General features: G+C 34.7%; 1 protein-coding gene across 1 annotated transcript; it reads right to left on the bottom strand.

The window, feature by feature from the left end:
* Positions 1-493: 493 nt before the first annotated feature.
* LOC131852814 (serine protease inhibitor 3/4-like) lies at positions 494-23,654 on the bottom strand. Its single transcript, XM_059203549.1, has 8 exons — positions 23,631-23,654; positions 8,904-9,044; positions 7,851-8,054; positions 6,310-6,408; positions 4,752-4,892; positions 2,625-2,837; positions 1,694-1,841; positions 494-648 (listed from the first exon to the last, which is right to left on the bottom strand). The coding sequence occupies exons 1-8, from the start codon at positions 23,652-23,654 to the stop codon at positions 494-496; spliced, it is 1,125 nt and encodes a 374-aa protein (XP_059059532.1).
* Positions 23,655-24,014: the final 360 nt, after the last annotated feature.

Here is a 24,014-nt window from a genome sequence, read left to right on the forward strand (position 1 = left end):
GGCGGCGGTAATCACTTACCATCAGGTGAGCCGCATGCTCGTTTGTCCTCTGTGTTATAAAAAAATACACATCTTGATATATAAATAAACATAGATTTTTTCATCTGACATAAAAAAGACATGTGGTATTTTAATGGTGCTGTTTTGTTTCAGCACTGCCTCAGGAAACTCGTATGTAATCAATTCCTTAATGGTACATAGCCGTACTTTATTTGTATGTTCTGTGGATACATCATTACTTGGTATGTTGGTCTGTTTACTTGTACTGTATAACTACAACTAAAACACTGTCACGTGATTACTTTGATTGTTAAAATTGGATAATGAGAAAATTTAATCTAGTAATACGATTAATAGATTATTAATTGGTATAGGACAATCTAATATGGTAAGTAACCTGTAAAATTACAACGTTAATCTTCCTAAAATAAATGAATTAAGCTCTTTCATTCGATTTTATCAGATCTTAAAACGTCTCCATAATTTTACTTTATTAATAACCATAATAAACACCATTGAATAACTCTTCCACGGCGTGACCCGTTTCCATTGTGATGGTGAAGTAAAACGGCTTAGTTGCGGCAAAATACTTTAGGTTTCCACTAACTCTTGCATTCGGTGAGATATCTTGCATCATGTAGTCGGAGGCTGTGGAGAAATTACGATCAATTTATACATTTAGAAGGTAAAATGCCTTTATACAACTATTTGACGGTGGTCTAGCGTTTTAGTATACCGCTTCCTTCCGATAATCGCGGGTTCGATTCCTTGCACGATACAAACATTTATATTCATGACTATGATTATTTTTATCGGTCTGGGTGTTTTCTATGTATAATATGTACTTACGACAACCAATCTATGTATTTGTATCAGTTATCTATAAGACATAACACAAGCTCTACTTAGCTTGGGTCTAGATGGCGCTGTGTAAACTGTCCTGGGTTATTACTATTATTATTATTCACAGACTATGGGGCCATAGGCCATATCTATTGACCTGTCCTTTGTGCCCAACATCCTGCACAGAGGAAGAATTAAAAAACGCGACAGAATGGGCAAAAGTCTTCGCAGCATTCTGGGGAAAATACATTTAGTTACCATTGAAGCGAAAGAAGATGCTTCCTATTATTGTATTCTGGCACCTCACCTTGTTTTATTGTATAGAAAAATCTTTAAAAGACCGCCCCCCCTCCGGGGAGGACCTCATCATCTGCTTCTTCCTTATCCCATTTATTTGTGGTCGGCGTAATATATTTTTCTTTTCTGCTTATCATCTCTGTTCGCAGTCATCCCGTTATTTACTCCCTTTCTCACCATATCATCTTTTACACCGTCCATCCATCTCTTTTTCGGTCTTCCTCTACCCTTATAACCATCCACATTCATATGTAGCACCGTCCTTAGGATATGATCTTCATTCCTACGCATTTCATGCCCATACCACGATAGACGATTACTCTTTAACCTCTCCGACATCGGTGCCACTTTCATACTTCCTCTGATGTATTCATTCTTTATCTTGTCTATCCTCGTCACACCACACATCCATCCATCTCAACATTCGGAGGACGAGGGGCATAATTGGGGGTTGCGGCGGGCTATTCCATCATTTTCGTGTATAGTTTTTTTATACATTAAAATTTATATAAAATTAGTTAGGATAAGTTACTGAGGGATTTAGTAAGCTTACGGTTTATTTGTCTGTATGGGCCCATCTCATCAAGCTCAAAGAAGATTTTCTGCTTAACTCGGTTCAAGTACATTTTATTTATTGTATTGTTATTTGATATGGAATCTAAACCTGACGATTGTAGATCGAATATACTTTTTAATCCAATCTAGAAATGAAGACATATGACTTGGTTATTTTTATTTTTGTACTAAGGATTATGAATCTTGATGAAACTTTCTATATTTATATAGTCGTAAATGTGAAAATAAAATTAAGTGAACAGATGAGCAAAATCTATATTAACATCTTCTATATTAAAAACTATTTCATGATATATATATCATTACATAGAATAAAATAAAGTCGCTGTCGCTGTCTGTCCCTATGTATGCTTAAATCTTTAAAACTACGCAACGGATTTTGAAGCGGTTCGTTTTTAATAAATAGAGTGATTCTAGAGAAACGTTTATATATATAATAATACATGTACACCCGGGCGAAGCCGGGGCGAGTAGCTAGTAATTTATATATTTACAGTTATATATCATACTAGCTGTGCCCGCGGTTTACCTGCATGAAATTTATAGCCTATATCTTATTCCGGTGTAGGTATAGGCTATGTTACTGTAAAGTTTCATTAAAATCCGTTTAGTAGTTTTTCCGTGAAAGAGTAACAATCAACCATCAAAACTCACAAACTTTTTTGATTAGGATGAGATGTATTATATATATGTATATATGTTACGTGTTTTAAGTATATAGAATATATCTTGTGTTAATAAGAACAAACACAGAAGATAAGTAAAACATTTTTGGACAATATGTATCATTAATGATGTTTTTTATAAAAAAAAAGCTCGGCATTTGTAGGGTAAATGATAACTTAATGTTTCATTACACAGACTAAAATGTTTATTTACTTAAATTATAGAGCAAAATACAAACTTACCCCTTTCAAATACTCAGTTAAATCAACGAGAAATTTTATCTTAAATCTGGGCAGTTCCACCTTCAGATATGTCCACTTCATGTTGTTTCGGTTTCTGATCATCATATCAGGGTCTTTGGACAGCTTGTCCAGGAATTTTGGTAAACTGTCAACACTGTTTGGCACTATAATACATATTGAAAAACCTCGTGCACCAAGATGCATTGAAATCATCTGTAATAAAACTGAATATTCAAATTAAACAATAATTTATCATATACTAGCTACTCGCCCCGGCTTCGTATGAGTATACATGTATTATATATATAAACCATCCTCAAGAGTCACTCTATCTATTAAAAAAAGTCGCTTTAAAATCCGTTACGTAGTTTTAAAGATTTAAGCATACATAACGTTCCACCCCTCCGATCGATCCCCCGTCCAATTCAAACGGGGATCGAAATTACGACGGCCTGAGCCGAGGTTCGAACCCCTAGTGGTGCCCTCAGACTAAAGTCGTATCCATCGGGCAGGAGTTGGCCTTCAGCCGCTCCATAAGTCCTTCCGCGGGTTTGGAGTGCCATCTGCACTCGCCCCATAACGTCCGGTGAAGCTGTAAAGGCCAGCTACGGCCAACAGCATTAGAGTAGTCCGAAAAAAAAAAAATAACGTTCCTATTTGACAGCGACAGCGACTTTATTTTATACTATGTAATGATATTATATTTTAGTCACTTATATGAGTTCAGTCTACGAATCTAATGGATAGAACTGGCAAGATATTAAACATTAATTTAATACTTAATGGATTCATGTTATTAAAATAATTCAGACCAAATTAAATTACACTAGTTTAAAAATAAACATTAAACTTTAAAATATCTAATAAAATCTAATATATAATTTAATAATGAATCAGGAATAACAATTATGCAAAACAGTATATATATTGTGTGTGTGTTTGTAATATATGTCGTTGTGCGCATTTGTTTCAATCAATAAAATTTTTTTTATAGACAATATAAAATAATAAAAAAAATATTAGTATTCTGCACTCTTTCACCTTGCGGTTCAAGGTGAAAGAGGCAGAGCGCGCCAAAATTTGAACTGTTAAAATATATCTAATTACTAACTACTCGCTCCGACTTCACACGGGTGTACATGTATTATATATATAAACCTTCCTCTTGAATCACTCTATCTATTTGAAAAAACCGCTTCAAAATCCGTTGCGTAGTTTTAAAGATTTTAGCATATAAGCACGGACAGACAGCGATAGTGACTTTGCTCTATACTATGTAGTGATGATGATAAGTGTGCGAAATTTTTACACCTCTGTCCACGCAATTTTCGTAAAAAGAGGTACAAAGTTTTTGCTTCACGTATATCTTTACTTCCTTACTAATATTATAAATGCGAAAGTAACTCTGTCTGTCTGTCTGTCATGCTTTCACGTCAATACTACTGACCCGATTTAAATAAAATTTGGTATACAGATAGTCTAGACCCTGAGAACGGACATAGGCTATATTTTAATGCGAAATAGGATTGTAAGGGGTTGAAAGTGGGGATGAAAGATTGTATGGAAGAATCGTCATTTTTGAAGCTAGAAGCTTGAAACTTATTTTTGAGGCAGTTGATTAAATGTAAATAAATATGACATTCAATGTTTGTAAAAAAGTCCCTTAAGAGGGTAAAATAAAATAGGGGATGCAATTTTTTATGTAAATTCGCCATTTTTGCAGGTAGATGATTGAAACTTATTTTTTAGCCTATTGATTATATATAAATAAAGAAAAAGGGTTGAAAGATTGTATACAAGTGTCCTCAGTATCAAAGTTCAGTATAAGTCAAATAAAAAAGATTCATCGTTTTAGCTTCAAAAATGATGATACAAAAAATCCATAAAATTCAATCAATAGCTTAAAATATAAGTTTCAAGTATCTGAAACTTATTTTTTGTATAATCATATTTGAAGCTAAAACGATGAATCCTTTTTATTTGACTTATATTGAGTTAGGTTATTAAATATCTTTTCATTATTTTTGCGGACGATATCGTAGGTACAGCTAGTAATATATAATTAAAAATAAATTATAATTATGTTGTAATATTGAAATGAATAAATAAATAAAATAAATTACATACCTCTAAGTCGTTCAATTCATCATCCAAATAAAGTATTTGATCAACTTTTGTCATCATTGGAATTTTTATCACGGTATTGTTGTTTAGTCTGAAGGTTTTCTGTGTAGTGTATTTAATATTGAATGGGAATTCCCAAGTAGGCTGCAATTTAATTTTTTTAATTTAATTTGATTAGAAAACTATCATGTACTTAGAGAATATAATTATTTGATGATTGAAAGTGGACTAATAATTCCATTGCTAGTATGTCAGGTTGACCTTTACGCGGTTCCTCCCGGAAACGATCGTGAAATATTTACCATGACGGTACAGACCTGACTACATGGTCATTTTATCACTGGTGTCCCACTTCTTACCCACTCTTCTCCCCTTCTTCTTCTTCTTCTTCTTCTTAAGATACTTGTTTAACAGCAGCTCAGGGTTTCATTTCGAAATGTGGAGTAATAATCCCATTAGAATAGAAAATAATTTATTCAAATAAACTTAATTAAATCACTTTTGAACAGTTAAATTTTTTTTTAAATCTACCGCTTATTCGGCAAGCTGTCTCATCACAAGAAGAATAAGCAAGAAACTTGTGTGTTGCTCTTTTAAACAATCCTTGTAAGTTCACATTTTACAAGTCGAAACGTGTGAATACAAACTACCAACCAGCACTAATTTATTTAGGCTCAAATATAAAAGCACAATAAGATTAAATCAGTCGTAGTGATAAGAGCAGACCAGTCCCTACAAGCAGCACTCGTTCACGAGTATGACGGATGAGCCAGCCATCACTGCGCTCAACCATATTTTAGGGAAGACCATTGCTAGCAGTGTACCATGTCGGGTAGACCTCTACGTGGTTCCCCTGGAAACCATCGTGGAAAATGTACCGCGATGGTTCTGATCTGACTTCATGGTCATTTTATCACTGGTGTTCTTTTTACGCAATTGAAGATCAATTAAGATACTTTTTTTAATACAGAACTTTTTTGAAAAAAGAACAAATATAATTGGATCTCTGGGAGATCTGGTGTCTTAGGTACAGGCTATGGGTTAGTTTGGGCTCCAGATTTCCCACAAATTATATTTGTGATTTTTAGTATTGGCATTTATATAATAAAACTGGCATTATGTAATTTGTGGAGATTAAATAAAATTTACTATTAATATTATATTATTATCTCAATACACACGTCTTATACTGCGTACTAAAATACCGCGAAATTAGGTTTATATAGGAATCAACAAAATAAATATTGGAGTACAATATGAATATAACTTTCCAATCAAATGAAATTAAAAATCAATATAATTTATTAACAATAATATAAAAAAATCAATAATTGTACTATAACCCAATTTGCTGGTAGCGTTGCGCCTTAAAATAAAAAATAAAAAAAAAGATTTTGTATTTTTTAAACATGTATAAGATCATTACATTTGAAAAGAATAAGTGCTTCTTATCACTTCTTAGCTTGAAAGCACTTTGAACTGATGGTAGATTTGACTTATCATAAGAGTCTGTAATAGGCCTATATGAATAAGGATATTTTGATTTGATTTTGAAATTTACCTTCATATGTGCTGCATTCACTATAATCATTGCTGTGGACTCGTCAATATCATTGTCATTTATTATATCTGTTATCCGTTTGTATGTATTAACTTCCACCTAAAATGCACTTTAATTATATTATTATTTATCTGATTCAATATCTAAATATATATAACTCAAAGGTGACTGACGTAGTGATCTATCAACGCACAGCTCAAACCACTGGACGGATCGGGCTGAAATTTGGCATGCAGGTAGATGTTATGACGTAGGCATCCGCTAAGAAATGATTTTGATTAATTCTACCCCCAAAGGGATAAAATAGAGGATGAAAGTTTATATGAAACATTGTCAATTTTAAACAGATCGAGATGAGATTATTATATTTGTATATTTTATTGGTACTAGATAACTAATATAAATGTACAGATATACATATTTTGTAAATATATACATAATATATATTGAAAATATCCAGACCGATAAAAGGAATAATATTCATAAATGCATGTATGTACAGTGCGAGGAATCGAATCCGCGGCCATGGAAGTAAAGCCGTAAATTAAAGCACTAGACCATCGAGGATAAATTGCTAAATATGTATAAAAATAATACACAGCGCCATTTCGTCCCATACTTAGATACTTGTACTGTGACACTAAGTCACTAATAAGTACACTTAAGTATTATTTTATTATAAATAGATACTTATAATGCATAGGAAAAAGCAATGGGCATTAATAAACAAATTCATGAAACTCATGAATACAAATATTCACATTGTGAGGGAAAGCGTGTTCATAGGAAAAAAGACAATACAGACTAATAAAATAATTAACTACCATCTAGACCGTTTTTCCAGATGAGGTAGTCAGAGGTATTGTCACTTGCCGCTCGCTATCGGCAAGGATTTCATCCCCACACGCTAGAACCTAAGTAGTCTCGGACAGCGATACTTCACTGCGGACCAGAGACTCCTCTTATATAAGTCGCAGATTCACACGTACATGGAGTACTGCTCTCATCTTGGAGCCGGACCCCTGGATACCAACCAGCTCGGTCCTTTTGACTCGGTTCAGAGACGTGCTATGAGAATTGTCGTTGATCCCAATATTGCAAACGGGATTGTAGCTAAGTGGCTTGAGGCGAGACTTCGCATCGCTTTATGTGTTCTGAAGAATTGCTCGACATGATGCCCACGGCTACCTTTTTCCATCGCACCGCTCGCCATCGACAGGGAATTCAACCCCACACGCTAGAACCTAAGTGGTCTCGGACAATGCGGTTTCAGAGGAGCTTCATCCCGCGTACACTTACATTGTGTAATAAACTACCTGCCGAGGTTTTCTTGCGATACTACAGCATGGGGTTTTTCAAGAAGGGTATATTAAAGTTTATTAAGGGTCGGCAACGCACACCTCATACCCCTGGTATCTTAGGTGTCCATAGAATATAGTAACTGTATACCATCAGATGAGCCAAAGGCTTCTCGTCAACATCGTAATAAAAAAAAACCCTGCATCATGACAATTATAAAAAAAAACTGTAAAATTACAAACCCATCTATTAATGAACGATTTCGCCGCTTGTTTATATTTAAACGATATCTTTTCAACTAACACTCCATAATTTTGCCAAGAATCCGTTATGAAACTTGACTTCACGTGAGATGTGTAGTTCACGTATATCTTATTGAGTAAGATGAGATCAGATTCTGTTAGTATCGATAGATCAGTTTTCACGCTGCTGTAGCACGTCTTGAGCTGAAAATGGTTATAGAATCGTCAAATATTCTTGAATGGAACTTTTACTACATCACTCATTAGTGATGTAGTCAAAGTTCCATTCAAGAAACACGAGTTTAAAATATAAGTTCTGATTTATTATTTCAGAGGATTATGTTATGTTTCTACTGTAAGTATATAATATATATAATTAATTTTAAAAACTAAAAACAATGTAAAAAGGACGTTTTTTAACAAATTACATGACAAATATTTTATTTTTTTATATGTTTACCAAACATAATTAATATTAATGACATTTTTAAGCTTTTAAAGTTCATTTTTCTGTAACTAAAGTATGTGTAAGTATAACGCTCTTATTATGTCAAAAGGAATACATTTCACACAGAAAAATGAACTTTAACAGCCTAAAAATATTATAGAAAATATAAAAATTTTAGTACTTCCTTTATAAATATGAAGATATTTAATAATTTACATGAACGAGAGTCCTATTACAATCTTTACACATAAATAAATTTGGAGTGTCTGTTTGTAATATTGAAATTACCGTTATTACATGCATATGAATATAAATACGATACATAAACCAAAATAACAGTTTTTACAATTTTTGTCTGTCTGTCTGTTTGTTCCGGCTAATCTCTGAAATGTCTGGACCGATTTTGACGGGACTGTTTATTATATAATAGGGAGTAACTTAGGCTACTTTTATTTTAGAAAATGAAAGTTTAATTCCACGCGGACGAAGTCGCAGGAAACAGGTAGTTTATAATAATAATAATTTGTACAGTTACTCCAGACTGAATATGATATTTTATGCAATATTTTATAGTTAACAAAAAAATATAGTAATTAATAATTTACCATATTTTTATCCTTCATCCCCAGAGCTGATAATAACTCCAATTTAGACTGACCATCGGCTTCTGAGGCTATCTTGCAAAATGACAGTCGCAAAATCAAACTTGACACTACCATGTTAGACTGTTTTGTTTTCAATATATCCTAAACAGTAATAATAGTTAATAATTACAATACAACGATAATACATTTAAAGTGATACAAATATGATATATTTGTGTAACAAAGTTACTCTAGTATTTATGATATAAGTTATGAGTAGTTATGATATATTTATGGTTACGTCAAGAAATAGACAGCCAGACAGATAGAGAGGCGTTATTGAGATAGATTTATTTATTTAGTTACGTCACTTAGGCAAGATATCATGTATGTATATACGTAAGTACACATTTATTAAAAGTAAAACAAATTTAAGTTTATATACTATTATATACTACATATTTTTCTGGAATAAAAGATTTTTTTAATAAAAATAATCCACGTTACTTCTTATTACATCAGTTACCAGTCAATAAAAGTCCCGTCAAAACCGGTCCAGCCATTTCAGAGATTACCCGGAACAAACAGACAGACAGACAGACAAAAATTGTAAAACAGTAATTTTGGTGTATGTACTTCCATATTTATATTCATATGCATGTAGTAAAAAACGGTTTCAAAATTCAAAGAGACACTCCAATTTTATTTATATATATAGATGAACAACTGAATGACTACACCGGTCGAGTATTAGAAGAATGTAACTCTATACTCTATATATTTACCATAGCCAATTTTTTTCGCAAACTGTCCGTTACGTTACATCTTGCATATAGAGTAATGTAAGCTATACACACTGAAAAGATAAAATTAGCTTTTAAAACGAGTAATAAAATCAATGGCAACGACGACAACCTGTCGAGCCTCGATTTATTTATAACGTAAATAAATAAATCGCTTTACACAATTACTGTATATATACGACGACCTCGGTGGTCTAGCGGTCTAGCACACCGCTTTACGTCCGATGGTCGCGGGTTCGATTCCTCGCACGTCACAAACATTTGTATTCATGAGTATGATTGTTTATATCAGTCGGGGTATTTTCTATGTATAACATGTATGTATTTACGAAAAAAAAATCTATGTATTTGTATCAGTTGTCTAGTACCCAACACAAGCTTTAGCAAGCTTAACTTGGGTCTAGATGGCGTTGTGTGAATTGTACTGAGATTATTATTATTTTTATCCAAAAATTCTCATCTCCCCTCTTAAGGAGAGGAGATGGCAACATACCCCCGGCAGGAGCACAGTTGGCCGGGGTTCAAGGCCCCAGGGAGAGAAACCGGCGTACAATGCGAGCAGAATCTAATTTTATTATTATTATTATTATTATAATGAATTAATTCATACACATAACATACACCTTTTAGGCACTGCAACATGGAAGAATGTTTATTAAACCACTATGACGTTAAAATTAAATAAAAAAATTATCGAATTAGGTGTCATTTTGCGGAAGTCCATTTCACTACTATTTAGTTTAATTCCGCTACAATAAACATGTGTGAGACTACGAATATACGGTATGGAAACCTGACTGTGTGGAATCCATCGAGTAGTAAAAAAAATAAACGCATAATAAAGGCACAGATAATATTTTATTATTTAGTCAATGTCACTATTTACGCGGACGAAGTCGGAGGTACAGCTAATCATTACATAGTATAAAATAAAGTCTCGGTCGCTGTCTGCCCGTCCCTATGAATGCTTAAATCATTAAGACTACGCAACGAATTTTGAAGCGATATTTTTAATAGATAGATTGATTCAAGAGGAAGGTTTATATGTATAATACATGTATACCCGTGCGAAGCCGGGGTGAGTAGCTAGTTATATAATAAAGGTAAGTTTTGAAAAATGTATAAAGATAATAAAACTGATTAGGGTTTCAAAAATTATCTAGTTTTGAAACGACCAAAATATTTGGATCAAAAATATGTGTATAATAAAATATAGCTAAATATTAATGGATTTGAAGAATCCAAAATGTAATGAAAATAAAATATAATGAAATATGGTTAAACTAGCGGACCCGGCCACACGATGCTGTGGCTAAGGTTCTTGAATATTACGATATTATTATAAATTGAGATGTAAGCTGTCCTATCTTTCAAGTTGGATCACATCGCACACAATGTGCAAATCAAATTTGCAGTTCAGTAGATTATGAGTCCATCGCGGGCAAACAATGTGACACGTAATTTTTATATATAACTAGCTACTCGCCCGGCTTCGCATGGCTGTACATGTATTGTATTATAAACCTTCCTCTTGAATCACTCTATCTATTACCTTTTATACTATGTAATGAAAATTAAGTCGCTGTCGCTGTCTATCCCTATGTATGCTTAAATCTTTAAACCTTCACAACGGATTTTGAAGCGGTTTTTTTTATAGAAAGACTGATTCAAGAGGAAGGTTTATATATATAATACATGTACACCCGGGCGAAGCCAGGGCGAGTAGCTAGTATACTATGTAATGAAGATATTAACATATTTAAAGAATCCAAAATAGGTGTATAAAAAAATATGATTAAATATTAACAGATTTGAAGATTAGTAAAACTGCATCTCTTCATGATAGTATATTCGAAACTAGAGCAGTAGCTCTTGTTTTAGTATGTATTACGGAAAAATTCCGTATTCACAACAGCACCGCGCGAGCTGATGTATACTCTATAACTAGGTAGTCGACTATAAAACGCGTTTTATTTGTAATACAACAAAATGTTACATCGATAAGCCATATGGATTCTGCCGTAAAACTGTTGTGACATTGTATGAAATATTTTCTGAGCAACCATAGAGAGAGTCCCAATAAATCTTGCGGGGGAAATGTAACGAAATTTCAATTTATGGCCAAAGTGGACTCGTCTATTTTATTGCCGTCCAATTTACGATATTTCTCTTGATATTTATAGTTAAGTAGGATAAGATTGATAATTGCTTGTCAAGTTTGAAATTTTTTGACGTGGATATATAAAAGTGGAGTATATTTTTATAATAATAATAACCCTGAACAATTTACACAGCGTCATCTATTCCTAAGCTAAGCAGAGCTTATGTTGTGGACTTATCAGAACCGGTAAAACACTTAGATATATTTTTTTTAAACATACGGTACACTGGCGGACCTGACTAAAGTCTGAAGACACGACTAGGAGCTCGAACCCTAAGCTCAGACCATCGTAATTTCCTAAATAACGATAATAATCAATAATGAAATAGATGTCATCTGTTAAAGAACAAGGCACACACCGGTTCCAGGCAGGAGATCCGGATGGAGAGAAAATGGAGGCAGTCTCGTGCGGAATATAACAAACGCCACTCGCGAAATTGTGTAACACTAAACATAGACTGTGTATTCGTCTAGGAGTAATTTTCTAGAACTGTTCTATAACCACGTAAGTATAAATAGGTGTTTAAAGAACAGCGTAGAACAATATGTATGCTTTTATGATATTTTAGAATCGAGTAGCGACCAGTCTGGTTTCACATGGATGTGTTACAAATCTCTAAATTTCTCGGCTTATTAATATACTGTAATTATATCTGACGGCCTCTGTGGGATAGCGGTTTAACACGCTTTACTTCCGATGGTCTCGGGTTCGATTCCTCGCACGGTGCTGATATTTATATTAATTTGTATGAGTGTTTTCTATGTATATTATGTATTTAAAAATAAATGCATTTAAGTGTTTTTTTATGTATATCAATTATTACCCAGTACCAATAACACAAGATCTGTTTAACTTGAGTCTAGATGGCTCCGATGGCTCTAGATTGTTAATAGTTATTATTATTAACTACTCGCCCCGGCTTCGCACGGGTGTACATGTATTATACATATAAACCTTCCTCTTGAATCACTCTATCTATTAAAACTATTATGGTATGGTATTAAAGTTCAAATTGACTTTTAAGTATCATTAAGAATCGTTTGTATGGGATTAAGGAAAAGTGTTGTTTTTAGGCATTTTTTTAATTTTTTCTCTCCGTAAGAACCATCCTCGTACCTCAAGGAATATTCTAAAAAAAGAATTATCGAAATCAGTTCAGTAGTTCTTGAGATTAGCGCTTACCAACACATTTAGCGATTCATTTTTATATTATAGATTACAAGCGTTTTGATGTGCTGTACTCGTATTGTATGTTTTGAAATGCAATGAATCTGGATACGCGGTAGCGTGTCAAACCGAGTTTCAAGTAAGACAACTGGCGAGCAGCACCGTGTGTATATTTACTACAGTAGTAGGCTACAGTATATTATCCTAAGTTATAAGAAGAAATGATATTTTATATTGTTATAAATACATTTCAGGACAGACCATTGAACTTGGCACCCATTTAGATCTCACCTCTTTTGTCGTAGAAGTCAACAATCAGCGCATATATCATAATATTAAACTCGGCTATCATTTCACATTTATATTTTTGATGGGATATAGACCTTCTGCGACAGTTTGAAATGTCATTTTCAAAAATTTCAAACATAAATTCCCGTTGCGAGCCGGCGATACCTTCAAAGGCTATCTGGAAGATAAGGTGGATGCCGGGGAGATAATGTAACCCAAGTGTTCCTGTTCGGGCCGCTTTGACGGGTGAATCAAATAAGTCGCCGGGAATAGTAATAAATTTAAAGTTATAAGAAGAAATGATATTTTATATAGTTATAAATACATTTCAGGACAGACCATTGAACTTGGCACCCATTTAGATCTCACCTCTTTTGTCGTAGAAGTCAACAATCAGCGCATATATCATAATATTAAACTCGGCTATCATTTCACATTTATATTTTTGATGGGATATAGACCTTCTGCGACAGTTTGAAATGTCATTTTCAAAAATTTCAAACATAAATTCCCGTTGCGAGCCGGCGATACCTCCAAAGGCTATCTGGAAGATAAGGTGGATGCCGGGGAGATAATGTAACCCAAGTGTTCCTGTTCGGGCCGCTTTGACGGGTGAATCAAATAAGTCGCCGGGAATAGTAATAAAATTGAACCGATCGCCCAGATGTAGCAGCGGATTTATCGCTCCCTAAACGCCGGGGCACACCGAGTGCTGCACGTAGAGAAAATTAAATCAACAATAAGCTCCAGGACTATTCACACAGCGCCATCCACTCAACTAAACTAACTAAGCAGAGCTTGTATGGACTCTAAATAATTGATATTTATTTATTTATTTATTTATTAGCATACAAAACAGATTACAGTCAATATAATAATATAATAGGAGCGTGTAGTTCGGTACAGAACTGGATTGTAATCCAACACTATGTATGCCTAAGAGCTAAATTATATAGACGCATTCAATATACGCTAAATAGCTAGATAAGGTTATATAATAAAAAGTAAACTAAATAGAAAATGATATATAACTACGTAATGCAATGAATTATCATGTTAACAGAATTTTATTTATATTAAAGAAAAGAAAATTGGTACAATGTTAAATATAATTTGTCTCTTTACGGTGGAAATTTAATTGTGATAGAAATATTTAATTTTTTTTTCAAATACAGCCTTACGAGTGCCATTGCTGGAGTTGCGACGTCGCGCTAGCATTCTACCGCGACTTCAGCAGCGTTGTCAAGCCCTGTAAATGGTGTAAGGCATCCCCTATTCTGTAAATGTTTTCTAATCCAACCTATAAATCGATATATATATGTCTGAATGAATCATAGAGAAATCTGACGCGAAAATAAATGGTACTACAGTATTATCATTTTGTATGTATTTTAATCTGAAAGTTTTATATTATAAGGACCATAAATTTGCTCGGAATAAATAAATACCTAAGACGGACGTTATCTTTCATCTCAAAAAAGCAGATTAATACACGGGTAATAGTGCCAAACATACAAACAACTGATCACACGTGTGATAACTATTATTTGTATTGTCTGAGAATCCAACCCAATACCACTACACTACTGTAGCCATTTTGGAAATAACTGAAGATTTTTGCTTACGTATACGTATATATACTTTTAAGCAAAGGTAAAACATTTGATTCATTAAATTTCTCATGAAATCGAGTGCCGACTTTCCATACAGACTAAGAAAGATAAAAATAATAGTAAATCGCCGCTCCCGGTGTGCCACCGGCGCGAGCAGTCGTCTCAGCTCGCCCGCTTACACATTCGTCGAGCTGCATCCAATATGTTTCCTAGCATATTGTCTTTAACAGCTCCATTATACCGACGATAGATTGCGTGGAAACTTCGCATATTGCTTACCAAGGAAAATCTTTATCCTGATATACTCGTAGGTACCATGAATATTTTCGTTTGCATTACACAGAGTGGAGTGAATGGAATTGTTAGCGTTCAATTAATATATTAAGTGTTATTATATATATATGATGTACTGTATATATTTGTATGATAATCATTTCAGATCATTACCTCTTTACATGCTTGGAGTTTCTCTGAGGGATAAAATCCGAAACGAAGTGATTCGCCAGAGAACTAAGGTCACCGACATAGCTCTTCGCATCTGTAAGTTGAAGTGGCAGTGGGCTGGTCATATCTGTCGCAGAACCGATGCTCGCTGGAGTAGGCGTGTTCTAGAGTGGAGACCGCGAATTGGCAAACGTAGTGTAGGACGCCCCGCAGCTAGGTGGAGCGACGACTTACGTAGGGCTGCGGGTAGTAACTGGATGAGAAGGGCTGAAGATCGTGCCCAGTGGCGTGCCTTGGGAGAGGCTTATGTCCAGCAGTCGACTGCACTGGGCTGATGATGATGATGATGATGATGACCTCTTTACATGACAGCTGGCCGCTTACAGACAAGACCGACACGTTCTATAGTTTTTTTTTTTTATTAAATATTTTACGGCCCTGGAAATCTCCTTTCAGCCAAACAATTACATTGTACAAATACAAATCAGCTATTAATTACTAGGTAGAACTATAGCGTCCTTATAATATTGAGTATGAAGTCGTATAAAAATGGATAACTTACTGTATTTTCGTTCCATAGTTCACCTATAAAATATTTCTCTCGTCATCCGTCACTCGTCTTTACAGGTCTGATCTATATACGCATTTTGTTTAAGACAATTTATTGTTGGCTGCTCACCCCGGCTTCGCACGGGAGTACATGTATTATATATATAAACCTTCCTCTTGAATCACTCTATCTAATAAAAGACACCGCTTCAAAATCCGTTGCGTAGTTTTAAAGATTTAGGCATAGGGACGGACAGACAGCGACAGCGACTTTGTTTTATACTATGTAATCTATATTAATAATTCCGTCAAAGGGTACGGTAGACGAACGAAACCTTATGTGAATAACAAAACATAAAATAATGTTGATTTCGAGTCGACAACATATATCCGTAAAATTCGGATTATGGAGTATTTCGTTAAATTCTAATGACACTGACAAACAAACCGCAGTCGCCATCTTTTCATTTCACTAGCATTTTCTTCGGTCGTTGATGTTTCGCGAAAATATTGTTTTTGACACTTTTTTATGATAAAAGAGCATGTGTTTTTTCTTTAAACCTGAAATTGGCCAATTGCGAGGCAAAATTGGCAATTTTTTTTATTAATTTGTTTTACGGCTCTGGATACAAGTTCTTTTTAGCCCAACTTAAAATTTACAAAAAAATAAAAATTATTTGTATAAAAACTTTTGCACTTTTTATTTACTATATTTATTAAACACAATGAACGAAGCTTTACAAATCTATGCCTTGCTTACTTTTAATATTCCATGAGAACCGATGACTACACAAATATCTACCCACATTTCACCCGAGCGAAGCCAGGTTTTCATCTAGTGATATTATATTCCTTTTAATATACTTATTATTAGTTGAGGGTCTATTTTATTTGTACATTTATATACTATCGACCCCACAGTTAGATAGACAATACATTCATTCCTGTGGACTAAGGTATAATCGTGCTCTATAATTTCACTGCCATACTCGTATCTTAGAGAGGAACTTCTTAGATGGATTAACCGTACGGAAGCCGGGTCCATCATGAGGCAGAGAGGGAAACTCAGACCAGTTCCTGGGACTTGAGACCCAGGTGTAGGCTTAAGGAATCCCTTTTCTATTTTTTATATATATTTTAACCTTAATGCAGAGATTTTAAAAGGATCTTAGATGACTTCTTAGCATTCCAGGGAATAACTGGGCGGAAGCCGGGTCCATCATGAGGCAGAGAGGGAAACTCAGACCAGTTCCTGGGACTTGAGACCCAGGTGTAGGCTTAAGGAATCCCTTTTCTATTTTTTATATATATTTTAACCTTAATGCAGAGATTTTAAAAGGATCTTAGATGACTTCTTAGCATTCCAGGGAATAACTGGGCGGAAGCCGGGTCCATCATGAGGCAGAGAGGGAAACTCAGAGCAGTTCCCGGGACTTGAGACCCAGGTGTAGGCTTAAGGGACCCCTTTTCTATTTTTTATATATATTTTAACCTTAATGTAGAGATATTAAAAGGATCTTAGATTACTTCTTAGCATTCCATGGATTAACCGGGCGGAAGCCGGGTCTATCGTGTGGCAGAGAGAGAAACTCAAGCAGTTCTCGGGAGTTGTGACCCGGGCATAGGTTTAAGGGACCTTTTTTTTTTATATATTTATTTGAATTGTTGTACAATAGGCGGGCTTGATGCTATTAGCATGTTCTATGAAGCTAACCCTAATGCAAAGGTACTAAAAGGCGGCATATCCCTTTCCGATATACGTTAACACTTACCTACACCCCTCGTGTTACTCTTCCTGCCCAGACAATCTGGTAGGAGTCTGCTCTTGCAGTTTTAGATACACGTTTTTCATATCAAAATAATTTACGAACAAACGGTCAACGTAGTCTAGCGCTTTAGTACACTGCCTTTCTTCGCGGGTTCGATACCTGGCACTATACAATAATTTGTATTCACGAGTATTATTAATGTGTTATATATATTATGTATGAGTTTGTAGAAGATATTTAAGTATTTCTGTCAGTTATCTAGTACCCATAAAACAAGCTCTACTTAGCTTGTAACTAGATGGCGCTGTGTGAATTGTCCAGGGTTAAAAAAATTCAATTCGCAGCACAATTGACTGAGACCATCACTGATGACTTTGTAGAAAATCTCTATTAGACAAACGCACATGACCCATCCGTTCCGTTCGCGGGCTGCTCGTATAATGCCTTTTTGTACGAATCACTGTTCACACGCCGCCATCTTGAGCCCTAAAACTACTCACTCTCGAGAAACTGTAATTGATATATACCTTGATAAACTACTCCGCTCTTATACAATTCGATATATGTTCTAAATATATTAAAAAGTTCGTGAAAAACTGGTGGTAATACTACTTTGGTAGAATACTATGTTTTTATACAGTTCAAAACTTATTCGGAAGATTTTAAAATATTCGTTCCAGTTCACTCGATAATTCTAAAACAGTATATAACAATTTCAAACAAACAACACCCCTTTAAAATGATTAGCAGGCTCGCTCCGTGAGAAAACCTCGCCGGCATATAATTGAATGAATATTCAAGCTTCTTAATCAATAGAAGCATTACTGCGGGTCTTCCATGGAGGCAGCCATCAGCCTGTGAAATTAGACTACGACAAAAAGAGACAGACGTATGGTAGTCGAAGGAGGGAACGAGAGAGTGGAGATGAAGCGAGCTTTTATAAGTCATTTTTCCTGGCACGGAGAACTTTTAGGAAGTTTACACACGTGCTCCAATGGTACTAATAATATGTTATTTAGTAATTATTTATATACTACTTCAGCCCGCGACTTCGTGTTGTAAACGACAATTATTGATGGCAACCAAACTATAATTGAAACATATATACGGCGTCATTATTTTATTCATATCCGTCATACTCGTAAACGAGTGCTGCTTGTAGCGACTGGTCTGCTCTAATCACTACGACTGATTTACTCTTATTTAGTTACTAATCTGTTGATTGTGTATTTAATATTGTGATTATGAATTAGTTCCAGTTGGTAGTTTGTATTACATTTAAACTTAACGTAGAGTTACAATAATTATCTAAAAGAGCAACATGCAGGTTTCATTCTCGTTCTTTGTGTGATAAAATAGATTTCCGAATGAGTGGTAGACAAATATATATATATATTATAAATGTAAAAAAAATTAAGTATGGATGTTTGTTACTCTTTCACGCAAAAACTACAGAACGGATTTTGATGAAACTTACAGTAATATAGCTTATGCATCAGAATAACATATATTATTTGACAGCCTCGGTGGTCTAGTGGTTTCGCACACCGCTTTACTATCCAATGGTTGTGGGTTCGATTCCTCGTACGGTACAAACATTTGTATTCATGAGTATGATTGTTTGTATCGGTGTTTTCTACGTATAATATGTATTTATTTATAAAATAAAATGTATCCATGTATTTATGTTGTCTAGTACCCATAACACAAGCTCTGCTTAGCTTGGGACTAGATGGCGCTGTGAATTGTCCCGAGATATTATTATTATTATTATTATTATTGAAATTTAACGCGAGTGAAGCCGCGAGTACTGGTATTTGAATAAAGACTTTTTTTTTTAATTATTAACTAATCTTTGCCTTACTCAAATCATAAAAAAACGTTTATGTAATTCGAACTAACGTTATACTATGTAATATTATATTATCTGTGGTTAGACGGTGCTTCTGCTGTCTGCCTTAGTTGGTATACCGCTGAATCGCGATTATTTCTCTTTGAGTTTAGTTAATCAATTATTCTAATAATGTTGGCAGAGACACATGCAGGATGTGTCGCGGTATGGAATTTGATTTAGCGAGATTTGTAATTCTAAAAAGTGACTTTAAATATAACTTTATATATATGTATAGTATGTATGAATGTAGTGAACTTCTTGGTACTATAATATATATATATGGTACTAGCTGCACCCGCGACTTCGTCCGCATAAAATGTCGATACTTCCATATAACCTTTCATATTCCCTTTCAACCCCTTGCAACCCTTTTTTCACATTAAAAAGTAGCCTATGTCCTTTGTCAGGGTCTAAACTATCTTTATACCAAATTTCATTTAAATCTGTACATACAAGAATAAAGATATTTTGAATTTGAATTTGAATTTGAATAAGTCAGCTCGTGCCAATTGTGATTCTTTCAGAGTGGTAAATCTTTATTTACCATTACATTGCTTTCTGTATTATTTTTTAACTTTAGACACGTTTCTTTTTATTGCCTTCTATACTACATCGCTGTTGAATCGATTGCGTTTTTTTTTTATAGTTTTTATACTTTATTTTTAAACTCAGATACTCAGTTATCTAGATACCTTCAGTCCAATAAATGTCCCTGAAGAAGAAATATATTATTATATGTATTTCAATGTGAAATACATATAACGCACGTTTATAGAATTATTGCCCCCTTCGATCCATCCCCCATCCAATTCAAACGGGGATCGAAATTACGACGGCCTGAGCCGAGGTTCGAACCCCTAGTGGTGCCCTCAGACTAAAGTCGTATCCGTCAGGCAGGAGTTGGCCTTCAGCCGCTCCATAAGTCCTTCCTTTGGTTTGGAGTGCCATCTGCACTCGCCCCTAACGCCCGGTGAAGCTGTAAAGGCCAGCTACGGCGAACAGCATTATAGTCCGAAAAAAAAATCAAAATAGAATTATTGTTTATGTATTACTAGATACTCGCCCCGGCTTCGCCCGTGTGTACATGTTTTATATATATAAACCTTCTTCTAGACTCACTCTATCTATTAAAACATACCGCTTCAAAATCAATTGCGTAGTTTTTAAGATTTAAGCATACATAGGGACAGACAGCGACAGCGATTTCGTTTTATACTATGTAATGATATTATAATAGTAAAATGATTAGTATGGATATACCAACTGATACTTACAGATACTTGCTATCTGTAGTGTTGGTAGTTGAGATAAAACCCACGGTAGTCAGAAATGAGTCACGAGGCCAATCAATCGGACCGTCCAATCAATCTCACGCCGTTCGATCACCTGCAAAAAGTAAAGGAAGATCTCCGATAACCTCCCGTACTCGGCTAATAAGTTTGCTCACTCTTGCATAGCGAAACGGAATTGAACCAATTCCACTTTTTAAATTTCCCAATCGCTGCATGCATCAGGAGGGGATTTTTTCACGTTGTTCCGTTTGTTTTTAACACTAGTTCTTGTTTGACGGATTGAAATGTTAGTCATCATTATTGCCTTGCTTTTATCTTGGTGGCGTGGTGGGCCGGGTCATTGGGCTCCCTAAAATATGGTCGAGCGCAGTGATGGCTGGCTCATACGTCATACTCGTGAACGACTGCTGCTTGTAGGGACTGGTCTGCTCTTATCATTACGACTGATTTAATCTTATTGTATATTTGACCCAAAAAATTAGTGCTGGTTGGTAGTTTGTATTCACACGTTTCGATTTGTAAATGTAAACTTACAAGGATTATTTAAAAGAGCAACACGCAAGTTTCTTGCTCGTTCTTCTTGTGATGAGAAAGCTTTCCGAACGAGTGGTAGATAAAAAACAAATTGTTATGACTGTTCAAAAGTGCTTATTAAGTTTTTTTTTTATAACACAGGGGACAAACGAGCATGCGGCTCACCCGATGTCAATCACCCGCAACATCAGGAGAATTGCAAGTACGTTGTCGGCCTTTTAAAAAGGAATAAGCTCTTTTCTTGAAGGTTTCAATATCGTATCGGTTCGGAAATACCATTGCTGGAAGGTGATTCCACAATGTGGTTGTGCGAGGCAAAAAGTTTCTAGAAAACCGCTCTGTGGAGGACCGCCATTCATCCAGATGATCAGGATGGTATTTTAGTTTCTGGCGGGTGGTACGGTGGTGAAACTCAGCAGCTGGTATTAATCCGAACAATTCCTCAGAACACTCCCCGCGATATATGCGGTAGAAAATGCACAGAGATGCAATATCTGGCCGCAAAGCCAATGGGTCGAGTCTGTCACATAGACGTTGATTACCAATGATTCTGGCTGCTCGGTTCTGAATGCGGTCAAATGGAAGAAGCTGGTATGTATCGAATGTATTTAACATAGCCATTACATGGAATTTCCTGGGAAAAATAAAAATTACACCGGACGTAGGTACCGCATCCGGTGTGGTGCTCAGCAGGTGGTATTAATCCGAACAATTCCTCAGAACACTCCCCGTGATATATGCGGTAGAAAATGCACAGAGATGCAATATCATAGTTTATTTGAATAAATGATTTTCTATTCTATTCTATTCTTATTATTTGGGGTCGGCGCTGTCTTCCATAGGTTTTTGGCATAGGTTTTTCGGCCGGCTGCTTGCCTCACACCAACCCTCCTAAAGCTAGGAAAGCTATTATTGGTTGTTTAACGCCCACTGTAAAGTCGCCCGTTAGTACTAGTTATCATTGCACCGGAATTTCATTATATCAGTCCTATTTATGGGAATAGGTATAAAATTTTACAATAAGATACCAAAGGATATATTGGAATTACCCTTAAATAAATTCAAAACATCTGTTAAATCATATTTACTGAGCAAGGCCTATTACTCACTAAACGATTACTTGAATGACGAGCGTGCATGGCAATAGTTTTCATGTTCGGGATTTTCATTTAATGTTAGACATAGAAACCTATATAAATACCTATGCATTGTAAAAAACTGTATTTAAAAAATAAGTAATTCAATTGAGTTTCTTGCCAGTTCTTCTCAATTGGATCTATATACCGAACTGGAGGGTAGGGAAAAAAAATTCTAATGTAAAAACTTGACGTTCATAAACGGCTAAAATGTCCTACATGAATAAATGATTTTTGAATTTGAATTTGAATTTGAATTTGAATTTGAATTATAATAAGGTTTTTTTTTTCCTTAGTTATTGGCATGCTAACCAAGTTTTAAGTTTTTTCTTCGCTCCCCGGTTAGCAAAGGAGAAACTTGATATGTTAGTATGTCGTAAAACTATCATCGCTCCGGGTGCCCTTTCGTGTTGTACGATCACTCGTGGTCATATTGGTATGTATTTTAGTGCCTTACCACTAAAATACATACTGATATGGTCCCTCGTGGTCATGTAAAGTGCTCTACCAATATAATACCAATATCGTCCACCTGTGGACTGATCAAAACGACTGACAATCGACAACTGATCAGTTAATTATTATTATTCTGCTTTAGATACTACAACTGTTAAACTTTAATAAATACTGTAAATGTACGTTTAAATGTTATTCACAAATCTAAAAATCTAAAAAAATGTAAATAGTACGAAATGAAATTTTTTTTATTCTTATTAAAAAATATTTTCAATATTAAATAAATACATTCTATATATTTTAAATATGTTATATTATTATTATATATATAAAATAATCTATAGTAAAATATTTTTATAGTTAATTCACGTTTATTATCACTATATTCAATACAGTAATTAGTTCAATAAATAATTTAGTTCGAAGTGAATTTCTTAGATCCGTAGTAAATTTCATTGAACTTTTGTGAATAAATAGATACAGAATGCAGAGTATCTATTAATAAAACTGTAATTAAGTTTATTGAAATACAGATTATTTCTATTACTCCAAAGTAATCGTATTTGCCTCAGCAGCAGTGCTTGTAATTAATTAAGACCAGTACAACCAACTAAATATTGTCCACTAAGCACTGCACTAACCATCTCACCCCATCTTGCTGTCATTATTTAGCATATAACAATAATAATCTCATGACAATTCACACAGCTCCGTCTAGTCCCAAGCTAAGCAGAACTTGTGTTATGGGTACCAGACAACTGATATAAATACATGGATAGATATTTTTTCGTACATACATTCTTAATTACATAGTGTTATATAAAACAAAGTCGCTGTCGCTGTCTGTCCGTCCCTATGTATGCTTATATTGAAAACTTCGCAATGAATTTTGAAGTTTTTTGTAACAGATAGAGTGATTCAAGAGGAAGGTTTATATATATAATACATGTACACCCGTGGGAAGCCGGAGTAGCTAGTTATACATAAAAAACACCCAGACCGATACAAACAATCATATTTATGAA

Source organism: Achroia grisella, unplaced genomic scaffold, assembly GCF_030625045.1.
Source record: "Achroia grisella isolate CSIRO2021 unplaced genomic scaffold, CSIRO_AGI_Agris_v1 utg862, whole genome shotgun sequence".
NCBI lineage: Eukaryota > Metazoa > Arthropoda > Insecta > Lepidoptera > Pyralidae > Achroia > Achroia grisella.

Excerpts from the sequence above, each read along its gene's own strand:
- LOC131852814 (XM_059203549.1), bottom strand. The coding sequence starts at position 23,654 with ATGACAGCAAGATGGGGTGAGATG. Across the intron at positions 8,055-8,903 it reads GGATGAAGGATAAAAATATG|CTCAAGACGTGCTACAGCAG; the intron begins GTAAATTATTAA and ends AACCATTTTCAG. Across the intron at positions 649-1,693 it reads CCCATACAGACAAATAAACC|CCTCCGACTACATGATGCAA; the intron begins GTAAGCTTACTA and ends ATTTCTCCACAG.